At 39.9% G+C, this 20,400-nt stretch overlaps 1 protein-coding gene across 1 annotated transcript in view; it reads left to right on the top strand.

Moving 5' to 3' along the window:
• The window catches only part of LOC104618741 (sodium- and chloride-dependent GABA transporter 3), a gene marked incomplete at its 5' end in the record, with an annotated part of 21,166 nt that extends 2,760 nt beyond the window's left edge, over positions 1-18,406 (top strand). Inside the window, 7 exons of the mRNA XM_010284417.1 lie at positions 4,005-4,129; positions 6,279-6,391; positions 7,783-7,920; positions 13,482-13,584; positions 14,184-14,284; positions 15,635-15,805; positions 17,858-18,406. Of these exons, the coding sequence (XP_010282719.1) occupies positions 4,005-4,129; positions 6,279-6,391; positions 7,783-7,920; positions 13,482-13,584; positions 14,184-14,284; positions 15,635-15,805; positions 17,858-18,010 (904 nt within the window). The remainder of the gene's footprint in view (positions 1-4,004; positions 4,130-6,278; positions 6,392-7,782; positions 7,921-13,481; positions 13,585-14,183; positions 14,285-15,634; positions 15,806-17,857) is intronic.
• Positions 18,407-20,400: the final 1,994 nt, after the last annotated feature.

Raw genomic sequence — 20,400 nt, 5'->3', positions numbered from 1 at the left:
CTTGATCACACTTCTAGTATAACCGGGAAAGAGGAATGAGAATTGGTCTTGAGGGGATCCATAAAGGCAAGAAAGTAACTGGAGGGATGCAAAAGGCTCTGTGGGCTCTTCTCTTATCAGAGAAGGTCCTTAAGGAAGGCAGAATCAATTTTCAGCAGTATCCTGCCTGTCAGTCAGGGAGAAGATGAGAGATGCATGTCTTGAATTATTCAGGTGATTGGCAAGACATTAATTTGGAAGAATGTGAAGTTTTCATAAAAATTTGAAGTTTTCCTTTCACTTGAAATCAGTTTGGGCTTCAGTCAGGCTCTGATACCTTCCTACCAAGGATGCTTATTAAAAATTCATGGAAAATTAGATAAACTTCATGTTCTCCTTTCAATGGTTCTTGGGCATTTGTGTTTTAAAATTCATTGGTTTCACAATCAGTGGAGCCAGATCCCCATCTCAGTTTTACTTCCTGTAGCAGAAGAAAGGACTGAACTACAGGTTACACACTTCTAAGGCAAAAAAAAAACAACAGGACTGGAGGGGTTAGTAGAATTCCTGCAAAGATAAGGGAAGGATGAAAATTAAAATCGGAGGTTATATTTTTATTAGGACAGGAAACACTGCTAGGTTCCCGGAGAACTGAGTGTTCAGCCTGTGACTGTCTAACTGGGGACGAAAATGATGGCACTGTGGCTGTGTTCTGTCAAAAGAATAGGTACCTCATGAACTGGAGATGATGAAAATCCCCTTAGGTTCACTTTTGCCCATTTCCCTGGAAAATGCATAACTATTTCGTACCATGGCACTGTGGTTTGTGGGTCTTCCCTGCGAGTGGAGAAATGTCTGTGCTCTTCTTGTTCTCTCACAGATGATCTAGTTACATAGGATTGTCCACTTGGGTCTTGCCCCAGGACCTTCCTTCAAGAGGCAGCAGCAGAAACTGCCAGGGGCTCTGAAGGTGCGCAGGGAGCAATGTGTCTCCGCCTCAACCCTTTTTTGCATGGTTAGGAACCAGCAGCTCTCAAATGTCCTGTGCCACACCATTCACCAGAAAAAAAAATAATCTTGTTGTTTGGACTGCATTTGAAGCCTGGGAATTATCTAAAATAAATCTTATCTGCAGAAAGCAGGCTGTTCCAAATGGAGGCATCGTATGACTGGTGAGCAGTCAGATCCATCCCACTGAAGTAATATCTCTTTTTTTTTTTCCCCCCAAAGGATTAAAAAATACATCTTTCTGACCTGTCTTATTGACAGAGTTTCATCAAACTTAGTTTTAATTTCTCAGCATTGAACTCACCAGTTTCTTATGTGAGAGAGGCTGGGGTGAGAATCTCTTCAGAGCTACTTCAGTGCTGAAATACACTGAGAAGAATGGTTAGGAAGATGATCTTTTCCTTTGTTTTATTTCTCTGCAAAGCACAAAGAACTCCATGCTCCTGTTTGCTTTCTTTTAGATTGCTGTTTTGCTTTAAAACATGTAAAACTTTATTAAAGTGTATCACTAGCCTGGTTGTGTGTGACTACAGGAAGGAATTTCATATGAAAAGCAAATAAATAACAGGTTAGAATTATGATCATTTTCAGAATTTTCAGAAAGTATGTTAAAGGATCCATTTACCCCTGCTAATGAACAGTATTAGAGCAAGTCACAGAATCATTAAGGTTGGAAAAGACCTTTAAGATCAAGTCCAACCATCAACCCAACTCCACCATGCTCCCTAAACCATGTCCCAAAGTGCCACATCCACACATTTTTTGAACACCTCCAGTGATGGCGACTCCACCACCTCCCTGGGCAGCCTGTTCCAACGTTTGACCACTCTCTCAGTATTTTTACTAATTTCTAGTCTAAACTAGAAATTTACTAATTTTTACTAATGCCCAGTCTAAACCTTTCCTGGCGCAACTTGAGGCCATTTCCTCTTGTCCTATCACTAGTTACTTGGGAGAAGAGGCCAACACCCTCGTCGCCACACCCCCCTTTCAGGTAGTTGTAGAGCACGATGGGGGCTCCCCTCAGCCTCCTCCAGACTGAACACGCCCAGTTCCCTCAGCTGCTCCTCATCAGACTTGTGCTCCAGACCCCTCACCAGCTTCGTTGCCCTTCTCTGGACACGCTCCAGCACCTTAATGTCCTTCTTGTAGTGAGGGGCCCAAAACTGAACACAGGATTCAAGGTGCGGCCTCAGCAGTGCCGAGTACAGGGGCACAATCACTTCCCTACTCCTGCTGGCCACACTATTCCTGATACAGGCCAGGACGCTGTTGGCCTTCTTGGCCACCTGGGCACACTGCCGGCTCATGTTCAGGTCCATGCATGAAAGAAGCATGAACATCACCGGATGTGTCCATGTCCAAGCCTTGATCTACAAATGAGAGTATTCATTCTTTTTTAATTTCTGGATAAATTTTGTCAATTTATAGATGATATGCCATATAGAAATTTTTTACTATGAAATGATTGTGAAAACATAAAAACATCCTCAAAATAATGGTTAAAATTAACTGTAGATAAGGTGATGAGAGAGAGCCAAAGCCTCCCACGGCCCAGTGGCTGTATTTCAGCTGATCACTCTGCGGTACTGAAATGTATGCCTGCTTCCTGCTGTTGGGAATGTATATGCCTGATGCTAAGGTGAGTCAAAGTCAGCAACAGGAAGAGCTTGGAACAGATGTGGGATGCAGCACAGGGCTCATAGTGAAGGAATAAGGTGCTGGAACTGGTCACCTCACTTTCAACTTAATAAACTGAGGAGATAAAGTTATAGGATAAAAATACCAAATGAAACAAGCAACAGGACAGAGAGATTACCAAAGAAGTTTTGCTGGGATATATGCCAGGACTTCAAAAATATGAATTGTCTCTGATTCTCAAAAAGTCACTACAAATCTGTGACAAAGGTGGGAATCATTACTGAAGGTGTGGGTTCAGAACTTGTTAGATTTTACAGGGTCATTTCTTCTCATAGATTGGTTGCACAAAAGTTTGCTTCAGAGCTGTGGTAGGATGGGAATAAGCCAGACTAAGGTATAGGCTTGAGCGAGCTACAGGCTTGCCTTGTGCTTTAGTGGTTTAGAATCCTAATTTACTTTCAGGCATCCAGGTTAGACTGTTACTTTTTCAAGAACACAGCTGTCTCTTGTAGCAAACAGTCTTAAAGGACTGACTGTCATGACAAATCATTCCTACCTCATCATCTGTCAAGCCTGAAGTGCTGTCTGAAAGCAGGATGAACAACCATGTTTCACTGAGCTCTGGGGAAAGCTCACACCTTTCTGCATGAGTATTTTCCCTTTTTAAAGTGATTTACTATTGTGGCATTTGCAGTCTGGGAAAAGAAATATTTCTTCACCTTGGTCTTGTAATTGCCGTTGTTTGATGTGTAGGATACATAGGTCTGAGAGTCTCTGCACTGTCTTTGCCTGCCTGTTAGGCACTTTTTTAGGCATATACACGCTTCCTAGATTATGTATGGTGCTTTTCATTACCAGGGCTTCTTAAAAGAAGTTTATAAACCCATCTGGAGGTGTATTTTGTACGGCTATATATTGCTAATATACTGTAACTTGAATAGGATCTGCTGAGATCTGACCATAGGATTTTTTTCCAGGAAACAATTTACTACCATTTTTATATAGTATATAAATGAGTTCGTATCCTCTGGAATACATTATTGCAACTACTGTAGAAAAATTGTTCTTAACACCATTCTCACAGTTATTTTTACAGGTTTTTTTAAAGATTCTATCGAAAAACAGTAAGCGAGTAGCAACAGGTTTGCAATTCAAGCAGTTAAAACACAAGTGAGGGTATTCTGATGGTATCTTCCTGAAAACGCTTATGCCTGACTGATTTCTCTCAGACTTAATATCAGTTTGGGACCTTACTCTTAATGAGCAATTTAATGTCTGTTCCTGCAGCTTGGGGTTCTGTTAGTCCTATGGCTCAGAATATGAAAGAAACCCAGGCTCTGGAAATCAACTGCAGTGTTTTTTATTTATATTTTCAGAGACTGCATCATGCTCTGCTGCTTGAACAGTGGCACAAGCTTTGTTGCTGGTTTTGCTATCTTTTCAGTTCTTGGATTTATGGCTTATGAGCAAGGCGTGCCCATTGCAGAAGTTGCAGAATCAGGTAAGTTCCAAAAGCAGTTTTCCGAGTTAACAAAAAATGCCCAGAAGTTGCTGTCAGAATACTTCATCTGTGCCAATATCTTATAGATAAATTGACTATTTTGCAGATAGTTTTACAAAACTCATCTTATAAACCTGTTACCTGACTGATTAGAATAACTGCTATAAGAAGACTTCTCAACTATTTTTATGGTCATACATTTATGTGTGAAAAATATTAATGTTATTGTGCATAGCACCAAATTCATAAAGTCAAGGAGCTATTGTAATGCAAACTTACTCCAGCTGAGCATACAGAAGATTGTATAGCAGAGAAACATCGCTCAGTTATGCCCCTTGAGTGTTACATCCTCACTGAAAGGAGCGTTCAGTTTTCTTTAAGTGAGACAGACCAAAATCCACACAAACATTTCTTCCGAGGGAAAAAAAAAAAAAAGAAAAAGAAAAAAGATATAGCTATTAAAGTAATGAGAAACCAGCTGTTTAGGAGAAATCTTTGGAAGTCCTCTGAATTCTTGCGTAATGTTTACTATCCAAACACAGATTTCTAACTGTCAGGCGGCTAATGCCCTCTCCTAATGTCAGTAAGTTTTTCTCCTAGGGACATAGGCTGAGACGCTCTGGTTGGTTAAGTATAATAGTTCTTGTTTTGAGTCCAGAAAGGCACAAAAGCCCAGCTTTACGAGAAATTAACCTTCTAATGTTCATTACCATCACTTGGAGTTAGGCATCCAATGAAAGTTAATTGCTCTTTAACACCTTTGTGGATGTAACATCTTTAAGCATCACTTAAAACTCAACAGAACAGAAAGAACAGGAGAGCTGGCCGGAAAGAAAAGCAGTGTAATGCTGAACTGCTGAGAAGGAGAAATGACTGTCATGAAGTTAGCCAAGGTTAGCAGGAAAACTGCAAAGCAAGTACAGCTTCACGGATACTGTCGTGGAAAATATTTCTCTTTTCCTAAAGCCCTCATGACAACTGGCTTATACTATTATCGAAACTATGTGGAAAAACATTAATAAGACTATAGCAACTCTGGAAGCTATAGGAGCTTGTAAACACCGTGTTAAACGAAAAAGCAGTAGTGTGTTGACAGGTCTTCACTGAAGTTATTGCAGCAGGAGCACAGAAGTACTCCTTTATCAGCCTTGTGATACTGCCTTTATATCCCTGATCTAAAAGCTGGCTAACTTCAGAAAAAGCTGTTATAGCATGAGAGTTTGCAGCAACTGAAAAATGGGCACAGGTAAATAAGAACAGGAAAATATGAACTGGGTGAGATGGTACTTTAGCAGATCTGAGAAGTTACTAATGCTGTTGCAAGTGTGTTCTATTTTAAAGATTTCTGTAAATATGCAGCCAATGAATTAATATTATGTACCAGCAGCAGCACTCAGAAATGCAGAGCAGATCTTGAACAAACCAGTAGACACTTGGCTTGCACCAGGTATGGCTTCCAAGATGCAGCTCTTAACCACTGACTTCATTCTTGCACAAAATGTCAGATACAGTGCTGTCTTAAGAAAAAAAAAAAGATTCCAGAATATCTTAGTAAGTTATGTAAGACAATCACAGGACCACATGCTACTATTTATTCAGGTATGGGAGTCTTGCTGTACATCCACACAAAGGATGAAGGAGAACATAAAGTACAGTGATGCCTTAACAGAAGTCTTGACCTTCAAACATTTGGACAGGTTGTAGGCAGAATTGATGTGCCAAGCAAGTCTTAATCACTGATTAGCCTCATCGCCAAATATTTAGACTATTAGAGATGTAGAGTTTGTCAAGGTTTTCAACCTTGTATTTAGCTCCTCTTATCTGCCATAAAAGAGCAATCAAGTTGTGGTGGATTGACCCTCGCCAGCAGCTAAGCATCCACACTGCTTTCACTCACTCACCCACCCCCGTGGGATGGGGAAGCGAACAGGAAGAGAAGACGTGAGAAAACTCGTGGGTCCAGATAGTTTAATGAGTGATGCTGTGGAAGCAGTGTTCAGCAACAGCCACGATGTTGGTGTTAGCAATGCTGCTCAATCCACAGATCCAAAACACAGCACCATACAGGCTGTTATGAAGAAAGTTAACTCCACCTCAGACAGACCCAGTACACAAGTATAAATATTTCCTTTCTTTTCTTCCTTTTCAGGACCAGGACTTGCATTCATTGCTTACCCTAAAGCTGTTACCATGATGCCTCTTTCTCCTCTGTGGGCAACTCTGTTCTTCATGATGCTCATATTCCTTGGATTAGATAGTCAGGTATGAAACAAACACTATTTAAAGATGTTATCAGATTCCGTAGCATGTGTATATCAGCATCCTTGATGTAGGCAGCATCTAACCTGATGAAAGAATGAACCCTAACTTAATTCCTTGCTTAAAACCATTGATTTAAGTTCCTTATTTTAAATCTTAGTTATGTGATGCTGGAGATTCCTTTATTATTTACTGTGAACGCTGCTTCAGCCTGACTGTAGCTTTCATTATTAACAGAGAAACCAGAACTTAAATACGGGTGATTAAAATTCACAGTTCAGTAAAATACCAGTGTGTCTTCTTTTCCTGTTTTTAAAGCACTTTGCAATGAATTTTTTAAGCTGAATATTAGATAGTGATAATGTAAGTTCCTGTGCTGTATTTATTCTTCAAGACGCCATAGCAAGAAATGTGTAGTCATATTCTGCAGCAAAGTGACAGCACAGAAGTTGTCCTTCCTGTGTGACCATAAAAATTGTGAAAGCTGTTGGATGAAAAATGTAAAGTAGCTGGCATTTTTAGCATGCAGCTCAGCTTTTGGCATGATTTGGTTCAGAAGGTTTGTGATTGTATACTGTAGAACAAAGCTCGTCAGTGTTTATTTTGCATGACATTTCCTATCATTAAACTTAAGGCTTTAATAACTTCTCCTTTTCCTGATCTAACAATTTTTTTTTAAAGTCTTTTTTAAAACAAGCAGTTTCTGCATTCTATTGTTGATGTTCCAATGAAGCAGGCTTTACATTGTCTACTTTTGGGCATTAATTTTAGTGCCTATTTTAGAAACTTTTCTCCAGAGCCCTGAGTCGGAAGCTCGGGCCTCTTGCTTTCTGCTGATTTTTGAAGTTAATAAGAAAGTTCCTTCCCTCCCTCATTAGATGTACTTGGCTTGGGCAGCTAATAGCTTGGTGGAACTTCTCTCTTCTGTAAAATGAGAGAACTTCTACAAAAACCTGTTGCAGTTTATTTAGCAGGGCTTGAAGGTGCACAGCACTGCACAGCATTCCTTTGAGAGACAAAAGTGTAGGATGCTTGGAGTGAAATTCTACTACAGTCCTATGTACGGTTTGTACATTATTTATGTCCCATTCAAGCCACATTTGAAAGATTTAACTTTTATGTAATCCATCTGCTACAGGGCAACTACATTCTGAGGCAATCAGTGGATCCAACTATTTGAATCTGGTGGTGGACTGGAAATCCATAGCTTTGGACTTTTTAATTCTGAAATAATGTTCCTCTCAATTTGAGCTTCTGCTTATAGAGTGTCCTCAGGGATCATTCAGTTTCTATGATGAGAACACCTAAGGATATTTGAAGCGTTTGGTAGCAAATCCAAATCCCAACAGCAGAAGAGACACATCTCATTTGTACTTTCCTATCATTTGTTCTAGTTTGTGTGTGTCGAAAGCATTGTGACAGCTGTTGTAGATATGTACCCAAAGATCTTCCGAAGGGGCTACAGAAGAGAGCTGTTGATTCTCGGCCTTTCCATTGTGTCATACTTCATTGGCCTAATAATGTTAACTGAGGTAAGATGTGCTTTGTCGTACTACTGCAGAAAAAAGGAAATGGGTTTCTGTTTATAATCATAATGGATAAAATGCAAGAATATTTGCCATAGACAAATGTCAATGTGAGGAATATGACTACAAAACACTTGAGAGACTGTTCTCAACTACTGTGTAACATTTGAAATGTGAAATGTATTCTCAGATTTTCAGCTGAGCTTAGGAAATATTTTAATCCAAGTTACATAGCCAAGGAAATTACATCTGCTTTGCACCAGCCAGCCAGACATACTGATCATGGTTTCTGCTTATTTATTCTGGGCAGACCAGTCTGGAAACAACTACATTGTGGATGAATAGATCAATAAAGTAGATGAAGTAAAGTGAAAATAGAAAACTAAAATGTCTTTGATTTTTATATCACCAGGCCAGGTCAATTAATACAGCCAATTTCTGATCATGGTGTCAGTCCATCCCATCAGTTCGTGATACAACACATCTGGCACTACTGTGTTTGGTACCCAGGTTGGGGAGGGACTCTGGGGTCCTTTGGTACTTGGTAGGAGGTTAGTCTTGGTGCTCAGTGCTTACTTTACAGAGTGAGTTGTGTCAAGAGTCTTCCTCTCCTTCACTTTACCCTCCCAAGACAGGAAGGAGAGAGCCATAGTCCACACTCTTCTCTGCCCACACTCTTCTGCTTGCTGAGCCGTTAGAGCCTCCCTGTCCCAGGGAGCGAGGCAAATAAAAAAGTTTCATGGTTGAGGAGCCCAGAAGCCCAACCGTATCCCTGGGCTGCATTGGAAGCAGCGTGGCCAGCAGGGCAAGGGAGGGGATTGTGCCTCTCTGCTCTGCTCTGGTGAGACCCCATCTGGAGCCCTCAGCACAGGACAGACATGGACCTGCTGGAGCGGGGCCAGAGGAGGCTACAAAAATGCCCAGAGGGCTGGAACAGCTCTGCTGGGAGGACAGGCTGAGAGAGCTGGGGTTGTTCAGCCTGGAGAAGAGAAGGCTCTGGGGAGACCTTATTGCAGCTGCCAGGACTGGAAGGGGGCTTAGAAGAAAGATGGGGACAGACTTTTTAGCAGGGCCTGTTGCGATAGGACAAGGGGTGATGGTTTTAAACTAAAAGAGGGCAGATTAGATATAAGGAAGAAATTTTTCACCATGAGGGTGGTGAAGTACTGTCCCAGGTTGCCCAAAGAGGTGGTAGATCGCTGGAAACATTCCAGTTCACGTTGGACGGGGCTCTGAGCAACCTGCTCTAGTTGAAGATGTCCCTGCTCACTGCAGGGGCTTGGACTAGATGGCCTGTAAAGGTCCCTTCCAACCCAAACTCTTCTATGATTCTATGAGGAGCTCTAGCATTAAATGTCTGAGGAATGTTTGTCTGATGACGCCGGCTGTATTAACCGTGAAGGGCCACAATGTGTCTCTGTTGTGCAGCAATCGCCGGTAGGGTTTCCCAGTGAAGCAGCCTCTCAGGGCTTCATGAACTCATCTGGGGTCACTTAAATTCCCTCTACGGAAATCCACAGTCCTTAGACTATGTGCTTTTCAAATTGCTTTCTTACTGAAAATGAGCAGATTTCATCACAAAAAAGGTGTTAGGCAATTGTAAGCATATTAGTTTGTTGTCCTCACTATGCAAGTTTTTACAACAAATAGAATAAATCAACAAATCAGAATATATTAGTTTCAGATACACTTTCAGAGAAAGAATAACTCAAGTTGTGGAGGAAAGCGGAGACTAGAACAAAATGACACTTTCATTATTTTTTTAGTAACATTTTCTGCCAGACTAATCAGATCTCTTTCTCTGATAAGACATTTGCAAATCCAGTTGAGCAGAAGTTTTATATACTTCAGTGAAGGAACTGAAAATTCACCACAAGAAAAATTATTAATTTTACTCAAAATAGAAGGACTGGTACAAGTAGCTGGACAAAGAGGAGACAGTGAATGTTGGTGTTAAAAGAGACAGTGGCTGAAATGAGATTCTTAATGAAGTTACACAGAGAGCTCTTGGTAGCAATTTTATCTAGTATCTGTAGTTGACTTGCTATGGAAACAAGTCACATGCAGTCATTGGTTACATGAAACTATCTGTCTGGTGATGTATTCCTTCTTCATTTTAAATTTTGAACCTATTGGCAGATTGCAGTCAATTTAACAGAAGTTTCCAAGATAAGTCATTTTCCTTATTGTTCAATAACGTTCATGAAAGTTGGCAGCCAGATAGAGAAGCCCTGGAAGTGTCCTTATTGTTCAAAAGAACAAAGCATGACTTTAGTCTTTATTAAAAAACAGAGAATTCACAAAAAAGCCATAGCCTAATGAGTGCATGAAGTATAGGGGCTCACAGTCATCTATAAGATTAAGTCCAAATCAGGCTTCATTAACTCTGATGTTCCTGGGTCACAGAAGAAAGCATAATGATAGGGAAGGACTGGATGACTGGAGTGTTAAGGATGGGGTAGACTACAGTAGCACAAGGTATAAGGTTGTCCATATAGCAGTACACATTTCTATTAGGCATTGAAAATGACTGGGAAAGAGAAGTATCTGGATGGGAAACTAAGCACTACAGAGATGCTGTAGACATAAACCAATGTTTCTTAGATGTGTCAGGAAGGTATTTTCAATTGAGAGATGGGAATAGTCCCACGACTGGACAAGATGGTAACAGTCTCACTGAAACACTATGTATGACTCTGGATACTCGTATTCAGACTGGAACAGCATGAGGAGCAAGAGCAGTGGGGATGATCCTAGGAGTACAGAGCTGATTTTACCAGAAACCAGCAAAATTATGATAATATTAGCAAGGGTGTATGATCACTTTCTTTAAGTACGTCATAGATATAACAGTGAGTATAAACATGAACTATTTCAGCAAAAAGAATGGCACGCTTGCCCTCATCCCCAATCCAGGGTGTATAAGCTGTCCATGAATAATTAAGCTGAAAATTAAGAAAGGATTTCTATCCATCAGAACAGCAAGGTTCTACAAGTTTTTCCAAGAAAATAGTTCTGGCTTAAAACTGCAATTCAGATTGTCAATTAGTTTGTGAAAGGTATTAGACGACGTAGTTCCCCGTGAAGAGCAGAGGAATTGACACTGGTTAGTGAAGAATTCCTTCCAGATGTGTGTCCCTACAAGTTGAGCATTAGGGCAGAGCAACCTCATAGGGACCAGTTTGCCTGTAATAATTGTTGCCCTTAGTAAGATCAATTGTCTTTGCTATGTAAAATGTGGACGTTTTGGAATAATTCCTCGCACAGTGCAAGTGTTAAGCAGAGCACTGAGAGGTACGTTATAGAGATGTACAGGCTAAAACAAATAAAAGCATGAAAAGTGAAGAGGAAGCAAGTTCTCAACAATGCCAGGAATATTCTTACAGGAGTTTTGCAGAATTGTGTTCCCTGTATTGTATTGTCTTGGTTGATCTCCAGGCTTCCAATTTGCCCAGATATTTGCTGAACCTCACAGTGAGCTCTTTGCAGTAAAGATATTCACTTGTGAGATTTTGGGAAGCAGTCAGCTGGCAGAGCTGATTAAAAGCAGTGTAGCTAATAATCAAGAGCATCTGCATTAGGAGAAAAAAAAATCTCATTCAATTAAAAAAAAATTACTTCAACATTTGCATTCTGGTCTGGGAAGGCAGATATTCCACGATGCTTTTACTGTCACTTTTTGCTCAACAGAAACCTTAAAGGACAGAGAAGCACTTTTTTCTCATATCGCTAGAGACACATAACTTATTACTGAGAGATGTGACTTATTTACACATAAATAAGTAAGCAATCTATGTAGCTGTGATCCAGTGCAGAAACTCTGGTAGAGAAGGCTCCATTCCATGGTACTTCAGTAAGGCATCAAAGCATTGTGCATGAGTGAGACTTCCAAGGGTAATTATATATCCCAACTCTGTCCTTATCCTTTCTTGCATTTCTGAATACACATTCCTGGATTCTGTTCAGGCTTTGGATTAATCATAAAAGATACTTTACCTTATAGGAAAACTTCCTGATTCAGATATGTCGTCATTTCCTAACTATAGATGTCAGTGCCGTTTTATATGCAATAACTTGAGAACATTCTTACATTCCGTAAGATTTAGACAGGCTTTCAAGTTTACAGAGTCCATTTTGGCTTACTTTCAGATAGTTAATGCAGAGAAAGAAAAGGGGGAAATCCTAGGTATTGTTTTTGATTTAGTTTTCTTTATGTTTTTTGGGTTCTCCTCTATTTGCAGGAAATTGTCTGAGCTGTAATGGATCGTATGTACTACCCAAATAGCATTACATTTCAACTGAAGAAATTCTCTCAAGCCCCTATTTCCTTCACATAGCTTTCTGCAAAGAGAGAAGTCTTAGGATTCCTTTCTATTGAGATGATCTTTTGTGAATCTCCTCCTCATTATTATTTCAATATTGAACGCATATGTGATAAAAGATTAAGTATCTTGCATAGAAAGTACTGTGATATTATGCATATAATTTTAATAGTCAGGTTATCTATAATGTTATTAATTGGACTTCACAGGTTTTCTTCTCATCTTGCCTTGAGGCAAAGGTTCTAGAAAGCCAGCCAGTTCTGTGAACAGTTCTGACTGTTGTAAGCGAGAGAAAAAATACAGGGAAAGAAGAATTATGTCTTTGATAGATGTGGCAATTGATATAACAGTCATAGTCACACAGCAAGTAAGTGAGGATGCCTTAGTTAAGCACATTTACCTTTTTCATATTGGTTGGTATTGTGGCACCACTGAATGCAGAAGATTACAGATCATTGCTAGCATAGCGTGGATTGTGTAGGGATGCCGTGCTAACTGAGGACACTGCTTGGTTGCTCTCCTTCCTGGAAGTGCAGAGGTTGCTATTTCAAAGCCATTTGGAGACCAATTTTTAACTTGTTAGGAAAACATTTTTTAAAAGCTTGCTTGGAGTCAGAGTGATTCTTACTTCACTTTTTTTTGGGGGGGGGAGGTCAAATAATAATGACTCATTAAGTAATGTGGCTTAAAGGCTGTGAGCTACATTCAAACTTTGTAGGTCAGTTTACTCATTTTACAGTCCCTATCCCATTGGAGACTGGTTCTAGTAGCTACAGATTTTTCCTTCTTTCCCCACATTTTGACTAATTCTTTTACACGGTAGCACAGACACAAAACCAAGGCCATACGTCTTCATCTGTAGTGATCAGGGTCAAAAGAACCTGTAGTTATCTACAGCTTGATGTGATAACAAATGAAGTTGAAAAGAAGCACAGAGGTGGGAGAGCGTCTTGGAAACAAGACAAATGTAGTTCTCTCCACTCCAGTATTTACTACCTTAAAGCAGATGCACAGTATTCAACTGGCATAGGGAATAATGTTAAATGCTATGGAAGAAAAAAATCTTCCACAATAACAAATCACTGAGAAAGGAATATTCTTTGTTCAAGAAGGAACCAACTTTAGTAGGAAAACTGCCAGGGAACCAACAGATTGACTGTGTAATTAAAGCCATATTTGCTATGAAATATTCCTACTGGTGCCAACACAATATTTTTTTTTAATTTTTCTGGTTTTGTCTTTCAGGGTGGGATGTACGTCTTTCAGTTATTTGACTCTTACGCAGCTAGTGGCATGTGCCTTCTTTTTGTTGCCATATTTGAATGTGTCTGCATAGGCTGGGTTTATGGTGAGTTGCTGAAAATTGTCTGTGCCAGGGCGTGTTCCCTTCCACTTCTGATACAGGGAAGTTGGAGTTCATGCCTCATTGACACAAAAGGGACTGAGTAGTGTCCCAAGCTCTGCTGTTTCTGTCTGTCAGGAAAGTCAAGAGAAAACCACCACAGTGCTGGGCATGTTCATGGTTATACCCTTAAGCATTTTTTGCTCACCAAAGACTGACAATTTTACTTTGTAAAGAAACGTATGAACTTCAGATCATGCATGTCCCCAGCTATCTAGGGGTTCACACATGAGCTTGCAGCATATATATACTTTTTAACTGGGCTTGCTCAAACTGTTACTGACCAGAAGCCATTTGTTTGACAGCTCGCCCACTCCTACTCTCTGTGAATTCATGCTGGTCAGACACAGATGTAGGCAGCAATCTCTGCCTCAGGTATGGAGCAGATGATGGAGAGATGTATGTGTCAGGGAAAGCAATAGCAGCTTCAGTCTTTGCAGCCCTGTCAGAACCTACGTTTTTCTCTTTACTGTTTTAAATACTGACCTATACAACCTCTTACATGTATATTCTACATCTGCTTTTCATTTGTTTTTTTGGGGCAGGCAGCAATCGCTTTTATGATAACATTGAAGATATGATTGGGTACAAACCACTGCCATTGATTAAATGGTGCTGGATGGTCTTAACTCCAGGTATTTGCGCAGTAAGTACAGAATATCCAAATAACTTGTTTTAGATATAAAGAGGGCTTTCTGTGCATATTTTTAGGATTTTGCTGCCACTAATAGTTCACAATGCTTCAGAAAAACACCTATTGATCTGTAGCATATGTTTTAATTAAAAAACACTCTGTAGCATTTGTAAAAATTGTTAAATAGTCTGTGAATTGTGAGAAACCGTAGTATATACAATGATAGGGAAAAAGTAAACTCAGGGCCCTAAATGACCACTTGCCATTACAACGGAGGCTTTTTTTCACTGCGCTGCTGGTATACTGTGTGTCTACCCAGCATAACTCAAACTGCTCCAGACTTGTGCTGGTTTCATTGCTGCTCCAGCCTCCTTCCCTCTCTTTGGGTGAGGAGATATTTTTCAAAGAACACAGGACATTTTTTCTTCTAGTAAAAGTAGTAGAGGAGGCCAAGAGCACATCTCATATGCCTGAAGAAGGGGAAAAAATTTGCCTTACCAGAAGCTAGCAGTACTGGTGCCAACTCTGGCAATCTGCTGGGACAAAAACAGGGACAAAATTACAAAAGGAGCATGACCAGACTGCCCCTAAATTTGATCCACAAGTGCTTGACGATTAGATACTAAAATCTTCCAGTTCTCTAATACGTAAGTGATAGCGACTGTAGAACCGCAGATGCTGGGGCACCTGGAGATCCAGGTTCCCTTGAGCTCTGCCAGTTCATTTGCAAACTTGGGAAAATTTCGGACTCATTTTCACCAGCTCTGAAATGAATTTAATACCATTTGCTCGTGTACACTCTTTTCACCACTTTGAAGAAAAGTACGTAGTAACTTTTTTGTATTTCATAAATTTAAATGGTCCAAACTGCTTGATTAGACACCTGTAAAATTTAGACAGATATATTTGAGCTTTTGGGAGGATGAAAGAGTTGGCCTGCAGAACTACAGATACAGACAGTGGATTAAGGCAACTTCGAAAATTTTGGCTTTCCTTTTTTATCATGACAGGTTGGAAAGAACACAGCTTGTGTTACTTAATCACAGCTGGTTCATGGTAGCAAAACTTAATCTTTCCTACCCAGGTACTGTTTGCCATCAAAGTACAGATTTTATTGTCACCGAGAGGTAAATAGGATTTAAACTTGAAAGGTTGTTCATTTCTGTGGAAAGTACTGAGGCACGTTATTTAAGCTGTACGTAAAAGAAGATAATGCTGGTTGTTTTTTTTTCTCTGACTGAAAAGCTTACCTCTACTTACCATCTTTAGGGAGACAGGCCTTGCCTGAATAGGCAATCATTTTCCTGTTACATAGGCAGTGTTTTTTCAAATACTGCTAATATGTTTCTCTGCTTATTTCAGGGAATCTTCATCTTTTTCCTGGTGAAATACAAGCCTTTGAAATACAACAATGTATATATATACCCTGACTGGGGCTATGGCATAGGGTGGATGATGGCCCTCTCTTCCATGATCTGTATCCCTTTGTGGATCTGCATTAAGCTGTGGAAGACAGAAGGCACTTTCATAGAGGTAAGATATATTTTCAGATTAATGATACTGAAAAAAGAAGTGGGAAGGGAGTGTGAATCCTCACCTGAATGAGACTAAGCACAGTTTAATCAAAAAAGCAATGCCACGTACCTGTTCCAGTGGCAGCTGGGGCTAGGCCTCCCAGTCACTGGTGGAAAGAGGCATCTGAATTTTCTCTATTTTCTTGGAATCACAGAATCGTTTAGGTTGGAAAAAACCTTTGATTATCAAGTCCATCTGTAAATCTAACACTGCCAAGTCCACCACTAAACCATGTCCCTAAGCGCCACGTCTACACGTCTTTTAATACCTCTAGGTATGGTGACTCCACCACTTCCCTGGGCAAAACTTCTGAATTTCTTTTTTTTTTTTTTTTTTTTCCTCCTTCACCGACTTCAGCCTGTGGTAAACTAACCAATACTATAGCTTTAAGGTGCTCTGTTCCAACTCAATTTGAAGCTTAAATTGTCTGTAACATCAGCTAAATCCCTCAAGAAGGTTTGTACCAGACATTCATTCAGGTCAGCTGCCTTCTTTCCATGGTTTTGGTAACTAATGTTTGTACTGCCAGGGTTTTCCTCCAGGAGCTGGGTAGCAAACACTCACATATGTCTTCTGGACACTTTTCCTGATTACAGTTCTCTAAGTGAGACATAGAGGCAAAAAGAAATACTCAGCGCAATTTACTAACATTTGGTATCAGGTTATCTCAGGTCTAGGCAAAGGTTAAGGTTATTAAATATAAGATCTTTTATCCAAAGAAAGACAGTGAAGATGGCTATAATGGAAGAAACGAGAATATAAATCTTATTTGGTCATTTGGGATTTCTTATATTGCAAAAAAGCCTGGTTCTGTCACCTGGAGTACCTTAGATACTAGGCAGTAAATGTAGGTATCCCAGTATTGCCTGGGATATATCTCAATACATATATGGAGGGGACTTTATTCAGTCCCTTTCATGCTTTCTCAGTCTTTCTGATGTTCTCTAGGATAATGCCAATGTGAAGAACAAGACAGTAGGAATTTATATGTCTGAGGTACCTGAGGCTCATTAACTTGTCTAACACTTTTGAAAGACCTCTCAGCGTATACCCACATTTTCAGAATTATCCTCCATTCAGAACCAAAGAGTCTGACATCTGAATATATGTATATATCTCAATGTAATAGTTACTGCTTTCTTGAACGGAGAAGCTAATGTGCAACTTCTTGTGCTGGCTGGTGGCAGTCCATATTGAAATGACTCCATTAAACTGATTAAATATGGTCTGGAGATTACCTAGGAATTCTTTACTGTGTGTATATAAAACAAAAAATGAATTGTCCATAATATAGTTTTCTTAGCATGGCAAAAGAGGAAGTTTTGCACAAATCTTAACATTTAATGTTTCCTTAATGCATCAACCTTACCCTGTCTCTGCAAGTAAATAGACTTTTTAAATAGAATTTTGTTTTGCATTGCCTTGTAATCTGAAGCAGTGCAGACTAGTCATTATCTTTTCTGTACAGGAACGATAAGAGGGGATTTTAATTACAGATGGGAGATTATCAGGAAGCCAACTTCCTGCAACATCTCTGCTCTCCATGCTGTGAGCAGCAACGTTGCTACTGATGTTATTGCTGTAAGAGAGAAAGTTCTCAGCTGAACACTTATATTTTTCGTTTGCTCTTTATTGTAGCTTAATACACTTTGGCAGTCTCTTGTTTGTTTATTTTTTCAGCATATATCCTTTGACCATACCGTGAGAAACAAAATGTACCCATGTAACAGGCCTTACCCCGAGGATTGTGTGGAATTTCTTCACAGAAGGGAATGTTACTCTAAATCAGCACAAAAATTCACTTTGACTTTGTCTTTGCCTTCATTCTCTAGCCTTTGGCCTGCTGTGATTTGTAAAGAACTGCGTGGCATGCAGTTTTATGGGTGTACTGTAACAGGGAAATAAGCAGCAGACATGCAAGAGAAGAGGCTGTTATAGTCAACGTGTTTAAGAAATGTGTGTCTGTGACCAAAAACAATATAATGATTTCCATTTTCTCAAATTTTCTAGAAATTCAGGAAGTTGATTACACCTAGCTCAGATCTGAAAATGAGAGGGAAACTTGGAGGAGGAGCCTACATTGCAGCAATAAATGACTGCGACGCCAAACTGAAAGGAGATGGCACCATTTCAACCATTACAGAAAAGGAGACACATTTCTGAAAGAACTATCTTTTTTGTTTTATTTTTTTTTATAAATAAATAAATAAATTCACTTAATTATAGAGGCTGGCTTGTTTTGCACAAAATTTTATTAACCAGTTAATTTTAAAGTGAAAATTGTATACTTGTTTAAAAGTGTTTTTTTAAAGTACTATATAAGTAATGATTATGTAAAAGAAAAAGAAATAGTATTATATGTTATGTTAGTGATGCCTTCTTGTAATATGGTGATTTCAGTAAATGTTTTTTTAGAAGTTAGAGGGACCTGTATAATGTGCTGTAAAACTTTTCTACTTTGATTTCTGGCAGGTGTAATGTTGTATCGATACACGCATTCTAACCTGTAAGCATTTCAGACCATTTCAGCTTCTAATATATGTATATAAAGGGGACCAGAATGTCCTTTTGTTTATATCGGAAGAAACTGTGAGGGGATGGGGGCATGACTTATAACTGCTGTTGCATGTCACTGTCTGAATGTGGGCTGTATCCAAAGCCCGCTGAAATCAGAGGGGGTTTTTCCAGCTGGGGCCGGCGGCTTTTGCACCAGGCTGTGTGCGATTCAGCCTTTCCCTCAGCCAGGGCAGCTGCAGGACGGAGTTTGCACCTAACAGAGCTCTTCTTTCGGGGCAAGTTTTATGAAGCCGCCAGGAAGCACCACCTCAGCTGCTCTTACCGCCTTCCCTCCACCCTCCTTTTGCTTCAACAGGTCTAAAAATGTGCTGGAATGGGCCCACTTCTGAGTCGCTGTTTTTCTGGAGGTTGGAGAGAGAATATTTCTTAAGCACTATTAATTTTGCAGCTCTTGTAAGTTAATGGTCTCTAAGATGATGTGTACTGCTTCAGGAGACTGCTAAAGCTTTTTCATTTTCTTCAGTGTCTGGGCGGCCAGCACTCCATTTTGGTTGACACTTCCCATCCCCTGAAGTGAAAGGTGTTTGTCTATGCTTGTACAAGAGGAGATCAAGGTTACTTTCTATATGTGGAGATGTTCTGAGGAAAAAAAGAGCAGGTTTAGAGCTCTGCATGCCTTGGCCTCTCTGTCTTGTCTCTTTATCTGTTTGCCAGTCTGTCTGTCTGTCTCTACATCTATTCATTCCCCTCCAAAGAAATCAGGATCCTGTAATGACAATGTTTAGCACTATATAGCTCTTCTCATCTTCAAGGTACTTTCTCGGTATTCTCAGATTAGGCCCTGATTGCTCTACCCTGAATGCTATGGAGGCTAGAGTAACTGGTCCTTCATCTCTACAAGAGTTCAGGAGGTAATTTATATATGGTGCAGGTGAAGGAATTAAGACAGGGTTGTCGTGACCTCTCTGTTTCGCAAAGGGAGCTGTACTGGGTTTGTGAGATCAAGCCTTTGTATTCTATCAGTTGTATGAACCGACTCCCTCTGATTTAAAAGAGATTTTGTATGTGAATCCAGCTGATGGATGGTTGTTCCCATGAGGTATGCAAATGCTACTCCTATTATCAAAATCCCTAGACTATCTCTTTTTGGGGTTGTTTGGTTTTTTTCTTCTGCCAGTATTCCAAACCCTATTATTTGTTCTGGACAATTTATTTTGTCCTGTTTTTATTTAATGGTTGTATGAGAAACCTGTGGAGGAATACTGTACTACACTGCACAGTATTTGACAAGCAACAGCCTAAGACAGCTCAGAAGAAATATGATAAAATCTGCGGTCTTCTCTGCAATTCAAAATCGCCAAAGCTCAGATACCAGCATCTGGAGTTATTAGAAACAGAAGTGGCTGCTGGCCTTCTACAGAGGAAAAATTTCACTAGAAGTCACTAACTATATCTCAGTAGTACGTAAAACTGTACACGTAGCCAGTATGTCTTTGAGATTTTATGGTTACCTTTTAAAAAAGCATTTTCATAGAATCACTTTGTCTCAAGGCACATCATTAAATCTAATAGATCTACTTACTTTTACTTGACCTTATTTGTATTTTTCATGTGGTAAGGTGGAAGTCTGGGAGAGAGCTTCTCTGCCACAATTCTACTTCAGATACTTTAAGTCCTGCTTGCCTTTGCATGTCTCCATTGGCAGGTGCTTAGGAAAGGACACTTGGCAGGGGCCTGGCCTTACGAAGGTACAGAACCACCACCTTGTGAATGCTGGCCTCCCTCAGAGGGAGACTTCAGCTTGGCATCCAGGACGGGAGGTTACCAGTGAAAACCACAGTCCCATTGGAAAATGATACTCCTGGAAGAGCCATGCTCCCAGACAGATTGAGTTATGTAACTCAAATACAGAAAATACAACGAAGCAACTCAAAGTTACGTATTGACATTGAAAAAATGCCCACTCCAAAACCTAGAAATTATCATTTTTGGAAGCACCAATGAGTCATAAATATTTCTAATCCAGTGTCCCTTCC

Source organism: Phaethon lepturus, unplaced genomic scaffold (genome assembly GCF_000687285.1).
Source record: "Phaethon lepturus isolate BGI_N335 unplaced genomic scaffold, ASM68728v1 scaffold2683, whole genome shotgun sequence".
NCBI classification, from domain to species: domain Eukaryota; kingdom Metazoa; phylum Chordata; class Aves; order Phaethontiformes; family Phaethontidae; genus Phaethon; species Phaethon lepturus.
This window is presented reverse-complemented; position numbering and strand designations above follow the sequence as displayed.